Source organism: Cydia amplana, chromosome 27 (assembly GCF_948474715.1).
Source record: "Cydia amplana chromosome 27, ilCydAmpl1.1, whole genome shotgun sequence".
NCBI lineage: Eukaryota > Metazoa > Arthropoda > Insecta > Lepidoptera > Tortricidae > Cydia > Cydia amplana.
In genome coordinates, this window is record NC_086095.1 from 5,189,783 (window position 1) to 5,216,082 (window position 26,300).

At 38.9% G+C, this 26,300-nt stretch overlaps 2 protein-coding genes across 2 annotated transcripts; both read left to right on the forward strand.

Annotated features, from left to right (window-relative positions):
• Positions 1–576: 576 nt before the first annotated feature.
• On the forward strand, positions 577–6,357 carry LOC134660491 (cysteine and glycine-rich protein 2-like). Its single transcript, XM_063516260.1, has 7 exons — positions 577–868; positions 1,952–2,061; positions 2,207–2,273; positions 3,019–3,183; positions 3,874–4,016; positions 5,247–5,376; positions 5,967–6,357. Exons 1-7 carry the CDS (start codon positions 745–747, stop codon positions 5,972–5,974), a joined length of 747 nt encoding a protein of 248 aa, XP_063372330.1. The 5' UTR covers positions 577–744; the 3' UTR covers positions 5,975–6,357.
• A 449-nt stretch (positions 6,358–6,806) lies between these two features.
• LOC134660490 (uncharacterized) lies at positions 6,807–19,063 on the forward strand. The gene is made up of 6 exons (XM_063516259.1): positions 6,807–7,111; positions 9,276–9,408; positions 10,441–10,570; positions 12,904–12,998; positions 17,665–17,901; positions 18,750–19,063. Exons 1-6 carry the CDS (start codon positions 7,044–7,046, stop codon positions 18,843–18,845), a joined length of 759 nt encoding a protein of 252 aa, XP_063372329.1. The 5' UTR covers positions 6,807–7,043; the 3' UTR covers positions 18,846–19,063.
• The last annotated feature ends 7,237 nt before the right edge of the window (positions 19,064–26,300 follow it).

Consider the following 26,300-nt stretch of genomic DNA (forward strand, 5'->3'; position numbering starts at 1 on the left):
AACTATTTTGAATTGTTTTAAATTAATAGAAAAGCATTTCAGCGTAGAATAAAGCTTCCAAAAACAAACTAGTCTACCGAATTGGTCAATAAAAGTACTAACTATGCCTGTGTTTTCAGTATTCCATCATAAAAACTAGAAAACATGATCTCATCAAGGCAGCGGAATGCATAACTTATAACCTCCAATAACACTTATATACAACTTCTTTATCATGCAAACTATACTAGATAAGATAACCAAATATCTTTACCACTAAATATGAGTAGAATTAACTTAAGATAAGTTCACAAACAACACTTTTTGATAAAAAACATGATAACAGCACATAACAAACAAGTACAGAACGAATACTTAACTACCACAGATAATTTATCAAATTCTTTCCGTTACGCTGACACATCTCACTGACGTCATTCATTTGCATAGTTGCCAGTATTGGTTTTGTCCCAAATGTAATAAATTACTCAATAATACACGTTGTCCAACTTAGCAAACAAAAAGTCTTGTTTCTTTTGCGATTGTGTCAACAATTTTACCTTTTTTGATTAATTTTACTTGATTTAATTACTGGCACAAAGAACATCATCTTCAAATTTGCTGTTCGAAATTCTATGAATTGTTTTTCATTTATTTTATTGTCATTTTCATTATTCAACCGTCACACCACCAACTTAAAGACTCCCGATTAATTTTTTTCATACACATTCCCAATTTGGACCAAATTCAATAACAACTATCGCAATGGAAAATAAAACTCAAGATGTACCGAAAAAATGCTTCTGCGCAAGATGTTTTCTTCCAATAGATGAAAAAGAAAAAATTGAAATCGACGGACAAAACTTCCACAGGATGTGCGGCACGTGCTGTAAGTAGTGTACCAACCATATATTATAGGTCCATGGTATATAATAACAATTCATTTATTTTTCATTTTATAAATAGAGTAATTAATCTTCTTGTTCTTATTTAAAAATGTAGAATTCCCATACTATTTTATTGGTTGGACTGTAGCAAAGGGGGGGCTGGGACTTAGATTTTTTTTTTGACAAAGTGGTGTCATTATGACACTATTTTTAAATGATTGTAATGTGTATATCACGTCAAAATAAGCATCTTTTATTGGAAAAACTTTTCTCTAAAATAAAAAATGGCTGAGTTAGACGCCTCCAAAGATTGATATTTTTAAAGGGAGCTGGGACTTAGAAAATTTTCATTGAGAGTGGTGTCATTATGACATATATTTTAAATGATTTTAATGTATAGAACACATCGAAATAAGCAACTTTTACTTGGAAAACTTTTTACTAAAACTGAAAATGGCGGAGATAGAGCTTAAGGCAGGCCAGGCTTTTAAGGCAGGTCGGAGTAGGTACGACGACGAGCGAAGCGAGGAGGAGTGTTAGGTAGAACTGCGACCATACAGCGCGCGAGCCGAGCGAGCGAAGCGAGCGTGCCGCGGCAGCGGCCGGCGAAGCGCCAGAACCGACGTTTTTATAATAATACAATTTTACAAGTCCCAGCTCCCTTTAAAAACATCAATCTTTGGTCGCGTCTAACTCGGCCATTTTTTATTTTAGAGAAAAGTTTTTCCAATAAAAGATGCTTATTTTGACGTGATCTACACATTACAATCATTTAAAAATAGTGTCATAATGATACCACTTTGTCAAAAAAAATTCTAAGTCCCAGCCCCCCCTTTCGTACAGTCTGACCATTTTATTTTAATCGATTCAAATCGATTGCAATCGTAGTTTAGTATGACAATTAAAACATGTTCCTACCCTCTAAAACAGTGGTTCCTAACCTTTTCAGTCCCGTCACCCCTATGACTAACCAGGGAACCTGATTTTACCATCCTGCTCTAAAACCTCGAAAAGTCAAAATGCTGCGTACTGTATATACTTTGGCACATATGTATACGTCTTGTAATTTTACCAATATTTTTCAGGTATCTGCCGACACATCCCCGCGAAACTGAAGATGTTCTACGGCCATGTTTTCTGTGATGATTGCTTCAAGAAGTTTGTTCTTGCGAGGCTCCGCGGCGAAACTCCGCAGGTACAGTTCGCTGCAATAAGTTTTATCCCGTGGAGCGCCCTAGTATCACACGTGCGATACTAACTCCATACTGTTCTGGGTTCCGGGCGTTCCACGTGTCAAATATAAAGGTGTTATTAACCTACAACATTAATTCTATGTTCAGGTTCATGTGGATAGCTGGTGGATGCAGTTTGCACCGGGGGTCAAGGCACAGGGAACTGCTAGTGAAGGTAAGACTCCTTTATTTATTTATTCTGGTATTCCTTTAGGTGTTAACCTTTTCGACGCCGTGTCAAACACAAAAGCTGTCACGCTGACGCCACGTCACCTAAGTGTCAAAACTGAAATTGAACTGAACTTTATGCATATGTAGGTCCACGTTGCTCTGTGGTCTGTGACCGATTAATCGGTCTTTGGCGTTGAACCTACGGTGCGGATATATCGGTCATTGGCGTCCAAAAGGTTAAACCTTGTCAGGTTTGACGGTTTATAAATGAGAATCGAATGAGTTGCATCTGTAGTTGCAGACGTCCAAACTAGAGTCTGGCTAATGAAAGTTGAGCCTGAGATAACGCGGGAATTTCAATAAAAACCGCACCTGGCAATAAAATTACTATGAAATTAAATGACAGCTTGAAACTGACAGCTTATTTGATAGGAACAAACGTTGCCATATAAAAAGTTTTAAATAAATCTCAGGCTCAACTTTCATTAGCCAGACTCTAGTACCAACTTATCAGGCAGGCAGAAAGAATGCTTGATTAACACAAACTAATAGTAGTAACACACTATCGCACCGCACAGTGACCTTGATACGTTGCACCCATAAGTGGTCGAGAGTGAGAAAGATATGTTTCTCGCTCTCATTTATATGGGTGCGACGTACCAAGGTCACGGTGCGGTGCGATAGTGTGTTACCACAACATGTCATGAGAATAGGCTAGGCTTTTTAAGTCAAGATGTTCTTTCAAACAGGCGCGCAGCAACCACCCAAGCCGGAAGCGAAGCCGGAGGGGAAGCCAGCGGAGCAGCCCGCTGAAGGCAAGCGATGCGTGTGCGCCCGCTGCCTGCAAGCTGTCGACGACGCCGACAAGGTGGAGATTGGTGGACAGACGTTCCACTGCTGCTGCGCGAGATGCTGTGAGTACCTAATCCTCATCCCGTTCTTCGCACTTTCCCCTTCTTTAACCTTTTCCACGCCGTGTCAAACACAAAAGCTGTCACTCAGCCGCCACATCATTGAAGTGTCAAAACTGAAGTTGAACTTTATGTATATGCACGTAGGTCGATGTTGCTCTGTGGTCTGTGACCGATTAATCGGTCTATGGCGTTGAACCTACGGTGCGGATATATCGGTCATTGGCGTCCAAAAGGTTAATGAGCCTGGAGATAGCTTTTGGCTCTTAACACGTTCACTGTCCCAACTGTTAACTGTCAACCTTACGGCCTTTTAATAGAGGCTTGCCGTGATATCCATATGAGGGGCACGGGACAGTGAACCTGTTTTACGTGTTAATCTCAAGAATTGTTGTCATAATACGTTAGTCCAGACAGCCTACCGTAAACCAATTAATTCGTTTATTTGCCTTTAGATCGTAAATGCTATGAGATATCGGTTAAATTCCGTTCATTAGCTCCCAAAGCCAATCTCTGCTCTGCATAAAAGCCAGTCTGCTTTTGGAACCCAATCTCAAAATTAGTCTGATATACGTCCTTACTGACAGTGACATTGGCAAATTATCGTCGAATGGCGAATGGTACACTTGTGACGATAGCAAGTTAATATTTTTAGGGAGTCAACGGCATCTTAAACATCTTTTTTAATTCCAGGCTCTTGCCACCAAGTGCCAAAGGACAACATAAAGATCTACTGTGGACAAGTGTTCTGCGAGGCGTGCTTCAACCAACACATCATGAGCCGCAACAGGGACAACCCTACAGAGTTCTTCAGGAGCTGTTTTGAGCAATGGCAGGTGAGTTGTTTCATTTGTTTTTTTCTTATTGGACAATAAGGTAAACGTACTAGTGCTCGACATGCTAATGCCCAATAGATGACACCCCGCTGTCACCTCTATTGACAATTTGACTTAAGTTTCAAGATGACATGTAGGTACTGGGACGGAGTTGAGCTGGTGCTGGTGGTTCTGGTGAACGTTTACCTTAGTTATCTGGACTTTTGTTTCACTATTAAATACACATAGAACTTGGCTCTTGAGAATGTTCAGGTTTTAGCATTTACGAAATTTATGCAAACGTATGCAGCAGAACGCTATGATCCCCAAACCATAAGTTCCCTCCACACTCGTGCGCGAATTGCGGCGCCAAGCCGCGAACGCGAGTGTGGAATCGATTTTCGCAAACAGCGACTCCACACTCGCGTTCGCGACTTCGCGCCGCGGTTCACGCACATAGTCTGGAGGCCTTTAGACGCATAAAACCACAAACGCGAATCACCAACTCTACGCAAAAAACCACTTAAGCGAAACACCAACTACGCAAAACACCAACTACGCATAACGCCAACATGAAATTACGCAAAACACAAATCACGCTAAATACCATGTATGCGGAATACCACCTAAAAGAAAGAAATTTAAAGGGCCATAATGTATTGTAAAACGTTGTACGATACATGGGTATGTAACACAGCATTGTTTCTTTTCCAAAATCATTTCCTTCACAACTTAACTAGACGGAGCCCCGCGAACGGGGCTCCTATTTCTGAGCGGTTTGCCCTTCGGGCATCTGAAGCTACCTAACGAACCTAACCTACCTACCTATTGATTTAGTGTGATATCCTTGAAAACATTACACTTTGGGGAAAAAAGCGTAGGTAGGTAGGTAGATAGGTTAGGTTCGTTAACACCACAACACGTCAGGTTGGTATTTCGCGTTTGTGGTATTATGCGTAGTTGGCGTTTTGCGTAATATTTTTTAGAAGTCCGCAAAATGCCAAAAAACCTGGGATTGGTATTTCGCGTTTGTGGTTTTATGCGTCTAAAGGTCTGGAGGGGGCTTTAGAGTCTTTAGACGTTCACACGAATGACTGGAAAGTTACAGTAATACCTATAGCACCTGCTCTTACACCAGATCACAGAATTTACAGAAAAGCTGTGTGTATAGGTATGGAAACCTAGTACAGGTTTTCTGTAAATTCTGTGATCCACAGCTTCAATTTTTATTCAAAAATGTAACGTTTGCAGAACAACCCCCAATTCGCTGAGAACGTAAGGATGTTTATGGAGAGCAGTGCGAGCACGCATTCGCCGCTGATCTTCATGGCGCCACCGAGCTGTCGGGTCAACGCGGAGCGGGAGGAAGTGGAATCCAAGTGTAAGTTACTAGAGTTGGACCAAGAAGTCTGCAATGCTTATGATAGCATACGCAGGGCAAGTGTTATTTATACGTCATAATTTTATAGAAGTTTGACGTTTAAAATAACATTTGCACTGCGTGTGCTATCATAATTGTTGCAGACTTTTCTTGGTCTAACTCTACCCATACCCTTATCCTTTTGAACGCCAAGAGCACCTAAAGTCTTCGTTACTAATCGCGCCCACCGCGCCATGGACAATCGTGAAACTTTCTGCAATTTGCTTAATCTGTAATTGCAGTTAGCATTTACTGGTGGATATACTAGGTTCACCTCCTATATAGAATAAAATCGTTTATTGCGAACCATGGTACATAATTTTATCCCCTTCCCCCCACATTCTGATCTGAATAGAATCATTTCTAAGGGCCAATACAGACGGACTGCAACCCGAATTTAATTTGTATGGGAACTGTACGCCAACTGCAACGTCGGCGCATAGTTCCCATTCAACTTGCAGTCGGGTTGCAGTCAGAGTCCCGAGTCAAATATTATAATGTTGAATCTTGTCAAAATCTTTCAGATAGATAATGCCTCCATTTTTCCATAGGTGCCTGAGTTGAATATGAAAAATTTTACAGCCGCGACCCTCGCCTCGACCTCAGAGACCTCATGCGACCTCACCAACGACAACAGAACCGAGGTCTCGTATCCAGGGTCAGAGTTTCAAGCTTCAGCCAAGATCTCCAATACGGCGGCCGCGGAAAAAATCGAAAAGCTGACAAAATACCTCAGAGATACGTCAAATTTTAATACGGAAACGCCGAAAAAATGGAAAAGGGATTCGTTTAATCTGATGGCGAATTGGAACCATTTGTCACGGCAAAATGTGTCGTCCAAATCGAGTTGTCCTAAATGTCTGTGGCAGTCCGGCACGGTTTATGTCAATCGTGAGTAGTGATCGGGAGTTTAGTTTTGTTGAATAAATTGTGGTTTTAGAACACTTGTTTAATTTTGACTGGTAGTATTTGTATGGGAACTGCACGCTGACTGCACGCCAACTGCAACGTCGGCGTCATCGTGCAGTTGCGATACAATTTGCAGTCGGGTTAGGCCGTCCGTCTGTACCGGCCCTTAGTGAATCTAAGGTAATGTTTTAGGGTCGATACATACGGACTGTAACCTGACTGCAAATTATATGGGAACTGCACGCTGACTGCACGTCGAAATGGCCATATCACGGTACAGTCAGCAGCAGAATTTGCTAGGCGGGCGACGCCACAATATTGAATCGATTAGCGTTCGAATTAAATCGATCATATAATATCGATAATATGCTCAAAATCTGAATTATTTTCTAATTTATGCTCTGGCAACACTGTGCCAGACGCCGTTTTGACATGATTTTGACACACGATTTGCACGAAAACGACCACAGATTAAAAAAAAACAAGACAAGAACTAGGCTTGGTGAATAGGTGTGGCATTTCAAGTTTTCAGTTTGCATTTATTTATTTAAATAACCGATAATATATCTTACATATCACGGTAATCAATGTTACAAGTTCTGAAGTGTGTTTAGCTTTGCATTTTGTGTATTCTAGTCGCTTGAATCTTTCACAAACATTAACTTACATGTAATTTAGGGCGTCAGCCGTTTGTAAAGTGTAACAAGTGAATATTCATCATGTATGGCCGGAAAACTCCGTCTACTTACCGGTCCACGCCTTCAGTGTATTCCCACTATACTACCAAGTAAGTTTACTATGATACTTCATTCATTATTTCGTAATATATGATAGAAACAAGTACACGCAGTATTGTTTACATATTTTAGTAGGTATAGTAACCCCTCCAGTACCATCGGTCCATTTTCCCAATCTGTCTACTTTACCAAACGGTCTACTTTCTCGATCTGCCTAATTGCTTTTCTCAATCCGTCTAATTACCTATCGGTCCACTTTCCCGATCCGTCTAATTACCGATCGGTCCACTTTCTTCATTGGTCTACTTGACCAAATGGTCCGCTTTTCCGATCCCATGTAAAATGTTGCCAAGACGAAACCACAAGGCTCGGACTGTCAAAAAGTTATCAGATATCTTGTAGAGCCAAGCTTCTAACTCTACAAGCTCTAACATCACAAACTCTACACCTTAGTCAAAATACGTGGCTTGGCCGTTTTTTTTACTTCAAAAACTATTGTATAATAAAAAATAATGAATAGATATCACCTTCCGCCCATGTGACGGTAGCGAAACGGCCAAGCCACATATGTTGACTAAGGTGTAGAGTTTGTCATGTTAGGGCTTGCAGAGTTAAGCTTGGCTCTACAAGATATCTGATAACTTTTTGACAATCCGAGCCTTGTGGTTTCGTCTTGGCAACATTTTACATGAAATGTTTTTCATGGGATATTGTTTACTGGAATGATCCCAGACATTTTGTTCGTTGTAGTCACAAAACGGTAATTTGCTGCAACGCAATCAGTTATATTTGATTAAATACTGTCAGAACAATGACGGTTTCTCACTCGCACCTGTTACAATACTGATCGGTCCTCTGTGGTTGACACATATTGACTTGGCATTATGCTGGCACTAAGCGTTTTTGGTATTCTGTGAAACTGGTGGCTTGTGTGTAAAAAAAATACATTTCGCGAATCGCCAAATGAAAGTTCGCGAAGTTGGTACTATGCTACGAAACAAGTGAACCAATGGCTATAGTAGACAACGTGCTCAAGTAGACAGATCGGGAAAGTGGACCGTTTGGCAAAGTAGACAGACCGGGAAAGTGGACCGATGGTAAAGTGGACACATCGCGAAAGTGACCGTTTGGTAAAGTACACAGATCGCGAAAATTGACCCTTTGGTAAAGTAGACAGATTGGGAAAGTGGACCGATGGTACTGGAGGGATAGTAACAGTGCTGAAATGAAAGTGGGTACAGTTCGTACAGATATTTTCTTTGCATCTGAGTGTATATATATCTTAGGAAAAAATGCAAAAAACTTTATTTTTCATAATCTTTGTTTTTCAAATTTAGTGAATCCTAAATCTTATTAGATTGCCCATTAATTTACCTATCCATTTACTTATAATTTGTGATTTTTAGATGTTGTTATTGGGGTTTGTTCGATAAATAACTGAACATTAGGGAATGCCTCCAGCACCCAGTGATAATTTGCTGAAAACCTCTAGCCAATAAAGTTAGATTTTAATTTGTTTTATTAAATACATTTGCCCTAGGGCCCAGTAGGCCTGGGTCAGTATCAGGGGTGACAGTATACATATGATGGTTGCTGAGGGGCGGCTAGTACTTATGTCAAGACCTGCTAATGAGGCAAAAACTGCAAATTTGCTCCTGTTGATTAAATACAATGGAATGGAAGTCCTTGTTTTAGATCTCTGGGTATGTTAGAGATATGTTATATACATACCCCGGATTTTTGGGTACGGGAATGTTTTACACTAGCCAAAAATAGGTTTAAACCGTAAAAACAGAAACTATTGTAACATTTCTAAGTACATTTGTCGCGAACTACCTATTTTTAATTCATAGCTGGTCATAGATGGTACGATCCTAATAGATGTGGTATACGCGTCCGTGAGGGACAAAACATAGGCAATGCAACACTATGATTGGGCGAATTTTTTTTTTGCCCACCATAATCCATACTAATTTATGGTGGAGTATAAAAAAAAATGGTCTGACCAAAAAATGTGAGACTGTGACGAGGACAAACAATAATAGTACTTTCGCTGCTACTCCTACTGAAAGATACATAAGACTATCCCGTTCGGTCATTTCCCCCCACCGCTCATGCCTGATCCAGTTAAAATACTAGATTCATGCAGCTGGTAGTATTTTACACACAAAACCATCGTTATATGACATTGTCTGGACAACTTTCTTTTTGTAGGTCTTCAACAAATCTCCGTTCTACAAAGTCCGTCCGCTCCCTGCGGGTGCCATGGTATCAGAAGCCAATACTGCATGATGCCTTCGTTCTGGACCTACAAAGAGGTTCCTTGCTGGCTGCATCTCTGTCTGTGGTAAGTCTCGCTTAAAAATAAGTAAAATAACTCTTGATTTTATTATACACACTCAACTAAAATTTTAGGTTTATTGGCTGATTTCTTGCCCTGTTTTTAGGGTTTCGTACCCAAGGATAAAAACGGGACCCTATTACTTAGGGCTCTTACAGACGAGCGACAGCACGACAGCGACCGCCCGCGACAGCAATCAGCAGCGACCGTCGCCGATACGCCGCGGCGTATCCATGCTCTATTTTTAATCGGCTATCATCGGCGACGGTCGCCGACGGTCGCCGACAGTCGCCGATTGCTGTCGCGGGCGGTCGCTGGCGTGCTGTCGCTCGTCTGTAAGAGCCCTAAGACTCCGCTGTCCATCTGTCTGTCACCAGGCTGTAATTCATGAACCGTGATAGCTAGACAGTTGAAATTTTCACAGATGATGTATTTCTGTTGCCGCTAAATCCGCTAATAACAAATAATATAAATACTACTAAAAACAAAATAAAATAAATGTTGAAGTGGCCATACAAACGTGATTTTTTTGCCGTTTTTTGCGTATTAGTACGGAACCCTTCGCGCGCGAATCCGCCTCGCAATTGGCCATACAACAAGGTTCAAAATTAAAATACGAGTATAAGTGTCTGAATAAAAAAACAAAACTTTTTGAAGTGAAAACTTCTTTAGCGGCGCTGTGCACTTTTTGAGGTGGGGAAAAAATGTTAAACTCGAGACAGCGTAAGACGATCACGTGACCGTAAGATTTAGATGGCCACTCATTTAGATGGCATTTAAATCAATAAAGAAAAACTCAATGACATTACATGAAAAACTGTTACATGTAATGTCATTGAGTTTTTCTTTATTAATTTAAATGCCATCTAGTGAGTTTCGTTTTAAGTAATTAACGCTAACGCTAGATGGCGTTAACCTCAATTATACATAGTGCATTTTGCACTAGTCATTGAGTTTTCACTTCTGCCGGCACTCCCTGAGTGCAACCCGTTGTTTCTTTTTTTTTCAATATGCCTAATGATTAATAATCTGTTTCAGTTCATTGCCTTGTTCACATTCGCACAAAGCATCTTCGACCTGTACTGCCTAGGCATGGCCGCGCCAGGCTCCGTACACTACGGATATTATGCCTTCAGCTTCCAGTTTGTCTATGTCGGTAGTGCCCCTGGTAAGTAATATTCTATCTATAGCTAGGGTTGCCATACGTCCCGTATATACGGGACTGTCACCGTACTTAAGTATCACGTCCCGTATTTTTACTGGTCCCGTTTTTGTCCCGTATTTTGCCGACCGGTCTGGCCTAGTGGGTAGTGACTACCTATGAAGAGTATGAAACCGATGGTCTCGGGTTCGAATCCTGGTAAGGGCATTTATTTGTATGGTGATACAGATATTTGTTCCTGCGTCATGGTTGTTTTCTATGTACTTATTTAAGTATTTATTTATATATTATATATATCGTTGTCTGAGTACCCATAACACAAGCCTTCTTGAGCTTACCATGGTGGGGCTTAGTCAATTTGTGTAAAAACGTCCTGTAATATTTATTAATTTATTAATCTATTAATAGCGCTCTAGAACAGGCCTCTCCAAACCCCAGCTCCAAACAGCAGAAACCAGATACACCCCCCCCCCCCTCGGTGGCCCGCGCGAAAGTTTCTGAGGCGCAATATGGCCCTAGAATACCACTGTCCCTTATCAGTTCCGACTAATTATGGCAACCTATCTATAGCTGGTCAACCAAATCTTGTCAGTAAAAAAAGGCGCGAAATTCAAATTTTCTATGGGACGATATCCCTTCGCGTCTACATTTTTCAAATTTGCCGCCTTTTTCTACTGTCAAGATCTGGTTGACCAAGTATAGCCCTTTTATCCTGAATAAGAGACATGGGCGTTGCCGAGGGGGACCAGGGGAGCGGTCCCCCCCCCCATTCCTCCCCTCCTCCCTAGAGAATAATAGTTAATTATAATTACGATGCAAATGCGAAGTTTTACAGTACATATGGCCTTTTTAAACAAGAAGCGCTGGTGGCCTAGCGGTAAGAGCGTGCGACTTGCAATCCGGAGGTCGCGGGTTCGAACCCCGGCTCGTACCAATGAGTTTTTCGGAACTTATGTACGAAATATCATTTGATATTTACCAGTCGCTTTTCGGTGAAGGAAAAACATCGTGAGGAAACCGGATTAATCCCAATACGGGCCTAGTTTACCCTCTGGGTTGGAAGGTCAGATGGCAGTCGCTTTCGTAAAACTAGTGCCCACGCCAATTACTGGGATTAGTTGCCAAGGGACCCCAGGCTCCCATGAGCCGTGGCAAAATGCCGGGACAACGCGAGGAAGATGATGATGGCCTTTTAAACACATTCATTGCCACCCAGCCACACAAGACATCCGCGCCAGGCCACAAAAATTTCTTCATATAAAGGTGTAGTACCACGATCCCGACTATCGGGTCGTCCGGCCTGGGAACGGAATCATAAAATACCCGATAGTCGGGTTTTCGGCACTGAATGTGTTAAATAAAATACAAAAATGCTTATGTCTCATACATTTCATTGAAATACAAAACAATGCGCACACACACAACAACACAAACACAAACAGTGCTTAGCATACTGGATCCGATTCGCACGTCGCTCCGATGTTTGAGCGAGACAACTCGCGTATTATAGCGACATCCCGCTCGCACGTCAGAGCGACGTGCGTATCGGTTCCAGTGTGCTAAGCGTCTTAGTTTTCTTGATGAATCACTACATAGTATAAAACAAAGTTGCTTCCCGCTGTCTGTCTGTCCCTATGTATGTTTAGATCATTACAACTACGCAACGGATTTTGATACGGTTTATTCAATAGAGTGATTCAAGAGGAAGGTTTATTTATGTATAATTTGTTAACCCGTGCGAAGCCGGGGCGGGTCGCTAGTATCACTACATAATATAAAACAAAGTCGCTTCCCTGTCTGTCTGTATGTATGCTTAGATCTTTAAAACTACGCAACGGATTTTGATGCGGTTTTTTTTAATAGATAGAGTGATTCAAGAGGAAGGTTTATGTATAATTTATTAAAATGTTAACCCGTGCAAAGCCGGGGCGGGTCGCTAGTATCACTACATAGTATATAAAACAAAGTCGCTTCCCTGTCTGTCTGTATGTATGCTTAGATCTTTAAAACTACGCAACGGATTTTGATGCGGTTTTTTTTAAATAGATAGAGTGATTCAAGAGGAAGGTTTATGTATAATTTATTAAAATGTTAACCCGTGCAAAGCCGGGGCGGGTCGCTAGTATCACTACATAGTATATAAAACAAAGTCGCTTCCCGCTGTCTGTCTGTCCCTATGTATGCTTAGATCTTTAAAACTACGAAACGGATTTTGATACGGTTTTTTTATAGAGTGATTCAAGAGGAAGGTTTATGTATAATTTATTAAAATGTTAACCCGTGCAAAGCCGGGGCGGGTCGCTAGTATTACTAATAATGAAATAATTTATTGTTTTCAGTTCGCAACGTGTTGATAATATTCTCGCTTTTCTCGTGGCTGGGGTCAGTGGCCGTGCTGGTCACTGGGATCGTACTCATCATAGCTCTGAGAAAGGTATCAAAATTACTTTCCTACTAATTTACCTTTTAATTCGATGCCAGAAAGCGGCTTCCATACAATCGAACTTATACTCTCATTTTAAAACGACATGGTTAAAAAGTAACATATATCTATGTCTAGTACAGTCAGCAGCAGAAGTTGCTAAGCGGGCGAGGTGTTCACAATTACCTTGACACGCTCTTATTCCCTTAACAATAAAGTCGCGTCAAGATCATTTTGAACACTTCGCCTGCTAAGCAACTTCTGCTGCTGACTGTACATTCATGTGTAAAAATATGGGTGCACTAATCATACTCAAAAATATATATAGCTCTCTTATGTCAGCGAATTACGAACTATGGGACATATTTTTGAGTAAGTTGTATTGTATGCACCCATATTTTTGAGTAAGTTGTATTGTATGCACCCATATTTTTGAGTAAGTTGTATACAGTGCACCCATACTTTTGAGTAAGTTGTATTGTATGCACCCATATTTTTACACTTGACTACTAAGAAAATAGAGTGAGTAAAAGATTTGTATTTATTTATTTAAACTTTATTGCACAAAGATATACAATTATGTTCAAATGGCGGACTTAATGCCAAAAGGCATTCTCTACCAGTCAAACATAGGGCCAAACAGAAACACTAAAAAGATGGTGCAAGGAGAAACGAATGAAGGCAAATATTGAATATATTAATATAAAGTTACATAAACAAACTTTTATCTCTAATTTATTTGTATTACAATTTCTAGCAAAGAAAATTAGTACAGTCACCTGCAATAATATGTTACACAACGAAGGCCGCACAAATATCTGACGCCATCTTATTTGTAGAGCCATAAGAGCGTGGGAAGCGTGTCACATATTTTTGCGGCCACCACATATTTTCGTTGTGTAACATATTATTGCAGGTGACTGTACAAGACATAGATCTACGTTACGTAAAAGTTGGTTTTATTGTAATAGGGTAACTCGCCAGTAACTGGCCACCGGCTAATAACTGGCCGCCCTAAACTAAAAATGAGTTATATTCATCTGTAAACAGAATTCATTTTAGTATATAAGGTTTCAATAACTGGCCAGCCTTCAATAACTAGCCACCTTATATTAAAATGAATTCTGTTTATAGGTGAATAGAATTAGTTTTTAGTTTAGGGCGGCCAGTTACTGGCGATTTGGCGAATTACCCTACAATTCTTGTTTTTTTCGTATGGCATAATTGTTCGTTGTTATTAGAATGCTAGAACATTACTATACAGTGGAATCCGTTTATTTATTATGACACCGCCTATACTGACCAATCGCTTACTATGACGTAACTACTGTGCGAAGTTTGGTTTTCATATAAAATTCTTAGTGACAAAGTCGGATAAGATGACTTCGCTTATAGTGACAAACCGCTTACTATGACATAAAAATCCTATTTTCATGAAATTATGTCCGGTTATACTGACACTTCGCTGGTTTTCATTAGTGTCCGACCGAAGGTTCGGTTTCGGTTTCGGTTTCGGCCAGTTTCGGCCAAAAAATCATGTTTCGGCTGTAGTTTCGGTTTCGGCCAAAAAACGGCCGAACCTTTCGGCCGGGCCGAAACTTACGAAATGGTACTTCGGACAAAGACCAAAAGTTGGGGAATAAGTAGGACAACAATATTAATACCTACATATACTGATTCATGTATATTAGGCACAGAAATTAATTGGTTTATTATAAAACACAATTCCACTAATGAGGGCGCCACTGGACGGTTGACGCAGTCTTAAGAGGCTGTCAATACCTATAAGTGAATGAGATAGCACTGTCGCATGGGCCATGGGCAAGAGAATAATAAGAAAACTAGCCTCACTTTTTACCTCAATTTACCATTGGTTTGTGTTCCACATGTCCTCTACTTCAGCTTAGCCTTTGGCCTCGCTGCGCCATGCTCGGCCTGCGGTCTCGCTTTTTAATACAATGGACATTGGTTGGAGTCTGTGCTCAACTACTTATCCTGAAGCCTAGCACGGCTTTGACTTCGCATGAAAGTTCGCCTCAATGGGGCACTTCGGACTTTTAGGCCCAGGTCAAGATCGGTACCCGGCCTTGCGATGCGATATTGTTAACAAAAAATTTCGCGCTCGCTGCGCTCGCGTTTTTGGTTGACCCTGTATCTACAGTCATGTTAGCTTGACTGGTGAATGAATAGAGTTAGACCAAGAAAATTCTGCAATGATTTTGATAGCATACGCAACTAGTGCAAGTGTTATTTATACGTCATAATTTCATAGAAGTTTTGACCTTTAAAATAACACTTGCACTGCGTGTGTTATCAACTTATCAAAATCGTTGCAGAATTATCTTGGTCTAACTCTAGTAATTTTCATAAAAAACTGCTTAAGTAACATCAATTTCAAGGACATTGGGTGTTGACAGCCCCATAATATGTGTGTAAAAGCGGTTTTATGACATTTTTTCAACGATTTTAACAAGTCTACAAAAGTTTCGGTTTCGGTTTCGGTTTCGGCCGAAACTAGAGCCAAAGCCGAACATTCGGTTTCGGTTTCGGTTTCGGCAAAAAAACATGTTTCGGTCGGACACTAGTTTTCATGGCCGTCCCCACATCTTTCCCTGCGAGGACGTTTGGTGCGCGCATTTAAGAGCCAACAGGAGTGGTCATTTCTCCATACAAACGTACTCGACTGTTTCCTCCGTGGGTTTTGAAGCTAGAGCAATGATTTTTTCAAACAGATTAATATTGTCAATATCTGTGTCGGACCGTTTTGCTTTTTTTGATATTTTTGTTTTTTAAGGCGCTAAAGCCCTTCAAAAATGGCCTAATTGACTATGCCGCAATGAGAGGCGTGCTATTCAAAATTGACATCAATTAGTCAAAAAAGCAAAAGGGTCCGACACAGATAATGTCATAATCATTTAGATTTCCAAATTTGGTTAAGATTGGTTAAGTTTTGGAGGAGGAAACAGTCGAGTACGAAACCTCGATTTTTGAGATTTTTACGCAGGGTTTTTCGCCTTGTCTTTATCGCACTAGTTTTAGGAGCCGCTTCCGTTAGCGAGACGGATATATTTACCTAAAATATTTAAATCTTAGCTCCTGTTGGCTCTTAAGTTGTTTTACTTTTGACTCTCGGTGACAAGTTGACAATTGGTTCCAGGTTATTAAAATTCATTTCTTACAAAGGAATTCGAGATTAATTCGGAAAAATTAACAATAATAAGAAATTAATCCACTATGCTTTATATGACATCCGCTTAGTATGACGTGTTTGTCACTTCCCTTCGATGTCATTATAAGCGGATTCTACTATACTTATATCAGCCACCTTAGTACAAGTACACCATCATTACTTCATTAATTATCATGCACTTTCACATAATCATTAATTCATTATACAATTCATGCCGCCGTCCTGTAGCTTATCAAAAAAGGTAAAAATCAGGTAAGTAAATAATGCTAATATTTCGCTATTGTCTCATTATACCACAGTCAAACCGTGTAAACTGTTTTGTGGGACACTGTACTTGTATAAGCTGTATATTTTTATGTTAATAAATAAATATATAGTTGCACACACTACAAATAGCTGCTTATCACGTCGAATGCTGATCCTTGTGACAAGTCTCATTAGATTGGGTTTAATTTAAAAATAATAATTAAGAAATATGTTTTTACCATATTTTTACTACCCCCCGGTGCCCAGTGACATCATATGGGGCGCATTATCTATGAAAAGGGACCTTAGTGTCGATGGCGTTTACGACGCACAGCGTCGCGCGGCATTGTATTTATATCGGAGCATCGTTAATAAGGTCCCTTTTCATAGATAACGTCACATATGATGTCAGTATTGAGTTTTATATCATTGTTATAAGATATTGTACCTATACTATAAATGCCTAGGTTCAGACGGGTATGTTACATTTCTGAATAAATTGATGTGCTAATCTTTAAAAAAAATTCTACAAACATTTTACGTTGAGTACGTGACAGTTACTCCACATAAAAATGAACTGTCTTAAGGCCACTTGCACCAACCCACTAACCCGGGATTAAGCGGTTAAACCGTTAATCTAGTGTCAAATTGTACTGGTAAGTATGGTAACTCCAGGTTTAACCGGTTAACCCCGGGTTAGTGAATGGTGCAAGTGGCTCTTAGGGATTAAGTTCAGAAATTTAGGAGCACAGAGGGGCTACCGCGTAAACCGAAATTCGCAAATTGCGCGCATCTTTCTCTTTTACTCCAATGAAGCCGTAATTAGAGTGACAGAGAAAAATGCCCGCAATTTGCGAACTTCGATTTTTGCATGTCCGTCTTTGGGTCACAAACTTACATATGTGTGCCAAATTTCAACTTAATTGGTCCAGTACTTTCGGAGAAAATAGGCTGTGACAGACGTATAGACAGACGCACGAGTGACCCTATAAGGGCTCCGTTTTTTTCCTTTAAAGCAGCGGTCGGCAACCTGCGGCCCGTGAACATGTCACTTGCGGCCCGCGAGCCTCCCTGGCTATTTTGCATGTAATATTGACAAACGACAATGTCTGATAAAGTCATAAATATTAACAAAGTACGGCCCGCGTCAACTTCGTTAACTACTATGTGGCCCTTGGCTGCTAAAAGGTTGCCGACCGCTGCTTTAAAGGTACGGAACCCTAAAAAAACCTTTTTTTCCAGGAGCACGAAAAGCGCATAGCCCCCTGGCTGTACACGTTCGGCGTGTTCATCCTGTTCCGTCTTGTGGCTTTCATATTCGCCGCCATCGTGAACGACATGATCTTCTCGTACAACGCGCTCATGTGTGTGTGCTGGGCCATTTTCGTGGTAGCCGGCTGTTACGGCTGGCTGCTGGTCTATAGCCTGTACTTGGAGCTGTGTGATTTGACTAAATTGGAAGATCTGGCGCATTTAAGGGTAAGTATATAAGTTGTTTACTAAAATAAATGTTAGATTCCAAAAATAAGCAACAGATTCCAAAAATAAGCAACAGATTCCAAAAATAACCACAGGATTCCAAAAATAAGCAACAGATTCCAAAAATAACCACCAGATTCCATAAATAACGACCACCCGATTCCCACTCTAGTCTTAAGTCCATCACACTTTGGGTTAACGTGGGGCTTATCAGGCTAATCGTTCTCGCGCGTGAAAAATATGCGTGCCCAGCAATGAGACGTACATGCCGGCGGTAACCATGACAAGGATGTGGAGGTAACCAAGTATTTTAACATTTTTAACGTTATAGTTTGTCAAAGGACTGTCTCATTTCAAACATAGACAGAGAGAATAATACTATCTTTGTCTTACACTAGTACTAGCATCCAAAAGAAAAGGATGAGTATAGTTTTCCAGAGGCCCGTTCCTCAAAAGCTTGTAACTTGTAATACAAGCGGATGTCACTTTTTGACAGCTTTTGTTACAAAGGGACTTCCACTTGTATTACAAGTTACAAGCTTTTGAGAAACGGGCCCCTGGCACAGGGCGGACACGCCATAGATCAAAAATCATTTGCGTTTATGTGTGCGCGGCACGTCTGTACACGCGTCATTGTGTATGTGTGGGTAAGTCGCTTTACTGAGAGCACGCCAGAAGTCCGTCAGATTCATGTCGCGGGGCGAGGTAATGCGAGTCGGGGCGGGGCGGTGCGTGGCCGTTCTGTATGATAATACTATTACTTATTCTGTGCCCCTGGTTCCTCCTGACTCCTGACTCCTGACTGACCAATTGGTTTGACCAACTACAGTTAAGTTTTTTTTTTTCAGATGGGTACCATGGCTTCCCTGAACGCGTCCCTCGCCGGCTCCCGCCCCACCACCCCCCACAGCGCAGTCTCCACTATGCCCGCCTCGCAGATCTGATACACACACACACGCTCACACGCTGACCAGAAAGCTAGTACCGAGAAAACTGACCAGAATATTGGGCTAACTCACGAGCAGAAAAGTGGGCTAACGAACAGTGATACGCAGAAAACTGGGCTAAGTCTTACATTTACGGATGATACGTTGAAAGATATTACGGAGGAGAGTAGCGATGAAGGCACGCCGCTGCCAGTTGAAAGGTATGAGACTATAGTGTAGACTGTAGACCCTTTTATTTATGAAACTTAGCAACATTCTGTACATTTTTGGCTCTTTCTAGTAAGCACAAAAGTAAAAAAGACAGATAGGGACACACAATTAAACAATAACGACGTTTTAGATTTGACAGACGTGATTTGATAAAAAACTAGCCATACCGATAAAACTGGTACTGGTGGAAAGATTGACCAGAAAAGAGATCTAACTCATGATCAGAAAAAATGGGCTAACGAACAGTGATACACAGAAAACTGGGCTAAGTCTTACATTTACTATCACAGAATATAGTAGCGATTAAGGCACGCCGCTGCCAGTTGAAAGGTATGAGACTAGCGTAGGTTATTTGTATGAAAAAATTAGAATACGTAAAACCGAGGGCGCAAAGTGCGGGGATCTTTCTCTTTTACTCCAATGAAGGCGTTATAAGAGTGACAGAGAAATATGCCCGCAATTTGCGAACTTCGATTTTCGCGGTTATAGCCCTGACCACGCTAACTTTGCACAAACTTGGCAGTAAGAATGAATACATATCCGTTTAAGCTCCACTCGCTCCATTTATAGACATGACGGTGCTGGATTTGTTATAATTTCAGCCCATGTATTAGGGGGTATTACTGCAATGTTCTGCCGCCAGAGTGCAGCACTAGCACCTATCGTAAACCATAAAATAACTTATACATACTGTGCCTTAAGCTGTTTGTTGACAAGTTTTCACAGATAATAAAATATGACATTGATACATCAAGGCGGTTTGTTTACAGAGGGCCTATCGGGAATCGAGAAAATCTAAATTTAATTATTCGCGGTAGACCCTCAGATTGTGATGGATTGTGGTAGTGGCGCCCCCTACGCAGAGTTTCGCGTAATATTCCCTATTGACTTACCTTTCATATACTTACCTTATTCAACCTTATTTCAACATTATAAGGTCTAGTTCTGGTCAGCTAATTATAAATAACGACTTAGAAAAGTCTGATTAAGATATATTTTTATTATAAAAAGCCCTTATTTGTTATAAGACATCCGTCCAATGGTCCTCGACCATTTCTAAGTACCTAGTATAAGTATAATTGTACCAGTAGATATAAGGAAATACATTTTATGTTATGTGTATGAGTATTTTATACAATCGTGATATAATGGAGAGCTTTTCAGTCGAGTACCGTGTTTAGGCAACGAAGCTTGCTGAGTTGCCTAAGTAAGGTACGAGATTGAAAAGCTTGATTATATCACTATTGTATACAATACTTTTTCTACGAGTCAACAAAAAAAATACTTAAAACTAGTAGATGAATATTATAGTTGATTTGGGGTCCCATAGTGAAAAAAGTATGCGATTTCACTTTGGTATACGAAGTCTTAATTCAAGCATTGCAGTCGACGAGTAGAAAAATTTGCATTTAGTATTATGTGCAGAATTGTATTGGATATTCTTGTGAATCTCATATAGAAATATAATTTTGATAATATTTTTTATGTACAAAATAACGTTTGAATGTTTTAAATGATAGAAATATGGCACATTGGATTATACGTCGAATATCACTTTGTACTAAATAAAATCACTATTTTACGCTATTTTCCAGAGTCAGATAATGGCACAGTCGATCAGCAGCAATAGTTGCTAAGCGGGCGAGATGTTCAAAATGATCTTGACGCGACTTCACTACATAGTATAAAACTAAGTCGCTTTCCACTGTCTGTCTGTCCCTATGTATGCTTAGATCTTTAAAACCACGCAACGGATTTTGATGCGGTTTTTTTAAATACATAGTGATTCAAGAGGAAGGTTTGTGTATAATTTGTTAACCCGTGCGAAGCCGGGGCGGGTCGCTAGTTATTGATAAGAGAATGAGAGCGTGTCAAGGTAATTTTGAACACCTCGCCCGCTTAGCAACTATTGCTGCCGACTGTACCTATACTTACGAATTTGTAAGGTAAGTAATGCTATTTTGAATTGTAAAATAAGGCTTAACGCTAAATGTAACTGACTGTACTAAGTATTTCTAGTGCCTTGAACTGCCTTCATAATGATATATGATAACGCACATTCTGAATAAATGTTTGACAAATATATACGTTTTTTTTCTGTAATTACCCTTTTTAACCTTTTTGACGCCAATGACCGATATATACGCACTGCGGGTCCAACGCCAAAGACGTATTAATCGGTCATAGACCACAGAGCAACATAGACCTAGGTGCATATGCATAAAGTTCAATTTCAGTTTTGACACTTCGGTGACGTGGCGTCTGAGAGGCAGCTTTTGCGTTTGACACGGCGTCGAAAAGGTTAATCAGTACCGACACACATTGGCCTTAAACGCTAGCGACTGCATCAAACGCAGTGCATCTAGCTTGCACCAATGTCAGTCCGAGCACAGAATAAATAATAGTACTAGGTACAGAAGATTATCTCTAACAAAACGCGTCTGTTACGATTACGACAGATATGACCGCTAGGTGGCGCAAGCGCCACGCGCGGCCTATGGCTATAGTTCGTTTTTTTAGCATTAGAAAGAACTTGAAAGAAGGTAAGCGATTTTGACATGTCTTTTAATTGAAAAACACTTTTAAAAAATCAATAACTATTACTTATGAAAGCAGAAGACTATAAAAGATCGTATTAGATTCATAATTGTTACATATTTACCGTAACTTATTTTTAAAATGTGTTTTTCAATTAAAAGACTATTTTTGCTAGTTGGGCAATGTCTAACGTAAACTTAAATTCTAGAACTCAAAGATAGTAATAAAAACAACATTTACTTGTAAAAAAAAAAAAAATTAAAAGACACATCAAGATTGTTTACCTTATTTCTAATGCTTTGGTCTGTGTGCTAAACAAAACGAACTATAGCCACTTGTAGGTACTTGTTGCGACGCGACGAAATCGCGTAGTGAGCCACGTCTGGTACGAAGGAGATGCATTGTGAGTTCGCTAGCGATGTCAGCGTCAAACTCGTGGTAAGGATATTTAACCTTTTGTTTGCCAGACGGCGAAGCTGATGGCTATATGCTATAGCAATCTTTGTTTGCAGTCCGTCTATACCGGCCCTTTGTGAATTCATAAGAACTCTAAACCAATTAAGGTGAAATTATAAAAAAAAAAACAACGGGTTGCACTCTGGGAGTACCGACAGAAGTGAAAACTCAATGACTAGTCCAAAATGTCTGCAGCACTATGTATAATTGACCCATCCTCCTTTCTATTGAAAAACTTTCCTCCTCAAAAAGTGCCCAGCGCCGCTAAAGAAGTTTTCACTTCAAAAACACTAGGTACACCTTATAAAACAAAGTCCCCGCCGCGTCGGTCTGTTTGTATGTTCGTTATAAACTCAAAACCTACTGAACGGATTTTCATGCGGTTTTCACCTATCGATAGTGATTCTTGAGGAAGGTTTGTGTATAATTTGTTAACCCGTGCAAAGCCGGGGCGAGTCGCTAGTAATAAATAAAACAAAATGTACAATTTATGGAAATATATATTTCATTACACCAACAGTAACACAGATCATATTTTTTGCAGAGCATTTATATATGTATAATATTAATAATATTATATACAATACAGCGATTTCATCAAAAAATCTACACTACAATAATATCCAAAAATTTATCCCTCGAGTATTGGCTCCATATACATATTGTAGTATTGTAATACATACATGAAGGAAAACAACGTAGGAAACTGGACTAATCCCAATAAGGCCTAGTTTCCCCTCTGAGTTGAAGGTCAGATGGCAGTCGCTTTCGTAAAAACTAGTGCCCACGCCAATTCCTGGGATTAGTTGCCAAGCGGACCCCAGGCTCCCATGAGCCGTGGTAAAATGCCGGGACAACGCGAGGAAGATGACGATGATAGAAAAATAATTATGAAAATTAAATATAACTACAAATGATTATCTCTAAGATTACAACTGATGACAAGAATGATAAAATGCACATAGATGTACCTATTAAGGCACAGAGAGGTACCTACTAGATTATAGTATATCCACTTTACAAAAATAAATATACGCCTTAAATAATTATGTAGGTATACATTTAACTGAAATATAACATAATAGATGCTAGGTAAATAATTGGGTATCCAATATCCATTAGACGTTTAAATTGTTGATAAACACTCAACAGCAATCACAGGTCTCTTTCTATGGGATTTACAGTGACCAGTTACATTGCTCTTAAGTATACAAAGAACCCAAAGGGTTGTGTCATGGTAAAATGACATTCTTGCGAATAAGGATTTTAGTGCAGATATATACTCATACCGTGTTTTTATTGAATTCCGTTAACTTCGGGGTATGGTTAAGTACGTTTAAGAAAACTAAACGGCATAGTTAATATTAAAAAAAATTTTTTTTTGCCTTTTTTACAAAAAAAAAATAAGTTTAAAAACTAATTAAATGTAGCATATAGCGTTGTTGTAACACGGGCTTTACATTTAACTCAACCAAACAATTGAAATCTGTGACATATCAATGTCATTTCGAACATCGATCGACCGAGATTGTACTTAAGTTTAGTAGCAAATGTATGAACTCATTCTAAACACTAATCAATATGTAAACCGGCCCTAAGGCAAGTGTACACGCTTGTAGAGGCCTTATAGGAAAAAAATAAATTATTGATTATCTCCGAAATGGAGTTAATTAGAATAATATCGGTGTCTTTAAGAAAGTTACTTGATTTAAGCTCAGGAATGTACCCTTGAAATTAACGGAAATAAAAAAAAACACGGTGTATAGGTATAATTTATTTAGGTAAGCCTCTGTTATATAGTTAAAATTAAAAGTATAAATCATAGTCTATCTATTATAATATTTATAATGAATAAAACCCGCATACTAGCTCACTGTTGATTTTAAATACACATAAAGCTTATTTATAAATTATAAACATGACACGCATCAACTTTTGTAATTGGGTGTATCTACTTTCGACACCCGTTTCCATATGTCTCCTGGGTGACTATTTAAAAATCAACTTTCGTCACTAACTGTCTCCTGGGTGACTATTTAAAACCATGGTTAAGTGCATATGACGAAATGTGTTCAAAACAATTTTTAAGTGTTAGGTTATATTGACGAACATAAATTTAATAAAAAAAAATTGATCAACCCAATTTTTGCTGTTATAAACTCACACCATGCGATGTTCCTTAAAAAACAATTTTAAAAAATATAATGGAAATAAATACCTTTGCTGTAACAGTATTACGGTACCGATACGGTTTATTGTTTCTGGATAAGCTCAGTTTTATAAATTCAACCTTTTATGTAAGGTAAATGCCCCAATATATGACTAATATTTTACCTGTATGTCCTCATCATTGCTAAGAATAAAAATCAAAGGTACCAATTAATGGGAGTGCCGAGTATCGGGACATTTACCTTGGCCCTTGTCTTCTCTTATTTTATAACAAAACTCCCTGTTATATATTTTGCCCTGTACTATAGTATTCTACAAGCATTTTCTTTATAACGAAAAGACCTTTTAAGAAAATAACTAGTAACCTACTTCAATAAAAAAAGGTGTTGATTATAAAACAGTTTTAATAGTACAAAAACAATTACTTAAAATCATTAAATAACATACTGGATGTATTAAAAATAAATTGTGACAAAATAACACCATCGCTTTATCTGATTATATGTATGTAGAAAAACATACAAAAATACTTTTGCTATACCTATCTAAAAGTTTATAGATAATACTTCACTAAGAATGTTTCCATAATATACCTACTGTATTTTGTGGACTATGTATTTATATTTATTTTATTAACATTTATATGTAGGTATATCAATATCACACGTTAGACGTGAAAAAAGCTAGTTTATGAAAAGATCAAGCCTCAAAGCAGACTCATATTTTTAACCCGAAATATTTACCTGAATTTATCACTATTAAAATACCAAAAAATAAAATCTTTCTTCAATACCTTTACTTAAATCGCTCCATAGAAATGTAATTAGTATATTAAATATTTAAAATGAAAAATATCATTGGTATAATCACTGGTTTAACTACTTAGATAAAAAAAAACAGGTTTTAATAATAAACGAATAATATGTACCCAATTTACATATTTTAATAGTAGCACTCTATAGTATTAAATATGTAACATATTTTAGAATGTTAATTTATTTAGTCAAGGATACAATACTCTTATTAAATCACTGAAAATATCGAAAATACATACATTAATCAAACTAAAATCAACGTACATCTTGTACTGGTGAATTGAAACTCTTTAGTATTTACACGAAAATAAACTAAAGTAAGCCATTAGGTATACATTTTCATATAACAATATGTTTGATTTATTTTACCTCATATTTTTTAATATACAAAAAAATATCAGTTATGTCGTTGCGAAATCTTTAACTACATTTTTTGGTTAACCAAGATCCTAGCTCTTTTTGTCAGTACAAGAATTCAGTCAAACTCAGGTTCAGTTACCCAAAAGCAAAAATCCATTGATGGTATAAGATGTGTTTTGTCTAAGAAAAAAACAGCTAAAGAATTGTCTAACGTCAACCTTTGTCAGCAATAGTGACCGCATAATGCATAATGTCCCGACAGCGCCATTTTAGCTGTCAACTTCGAAGCACGATTTCGTCTTAGATTTAATTAGTGACTCAACTTTTTAAATGTCACTCGTTGCTATGGTTACGCTTAGTTGTCCAGGAGAGAACAACTTTTAAAATCCTGATTTTATGGTGTTTACCAAAAATCTTTTTGTGGTACAGTTCGTTTTTTTAGCATTAGAAATAAGGTAAACAATCTTGATGTGTCTTTTAATTGAAAAAGACATTTTAAAAATAAGTTACGGCAAATATGTAACAATTATGAATCTAATACGGTCATTTATATTCTTCTGCTTTCATAAGTAATAGTTACTGATTTTAAAAAAGCGTTTTTCAATTAAAAGACATGTCAAGATCGCTTACCTTCTTTCAAGTTCTTTCTAATGCTAAAAAAACGAACTATAGCTATAAGCCATTTTAAAGTTGTAGGAGGTGTTAGAATTTTAACTTTCTATCAGTTAAATAAATTTCAAATAGACATTGCCTAGGGGAGTATGCCGAACTTAGGATAGTGGACCAGATAGTCCACTACCACACATCACATTCTCCTAACATTCCGAGTTTCTTCTAACAAGCTATGCAATAGTAATTGTCCCCTGGGTGACGGGACAAAATAACAACACAAAAAAGTTAATCC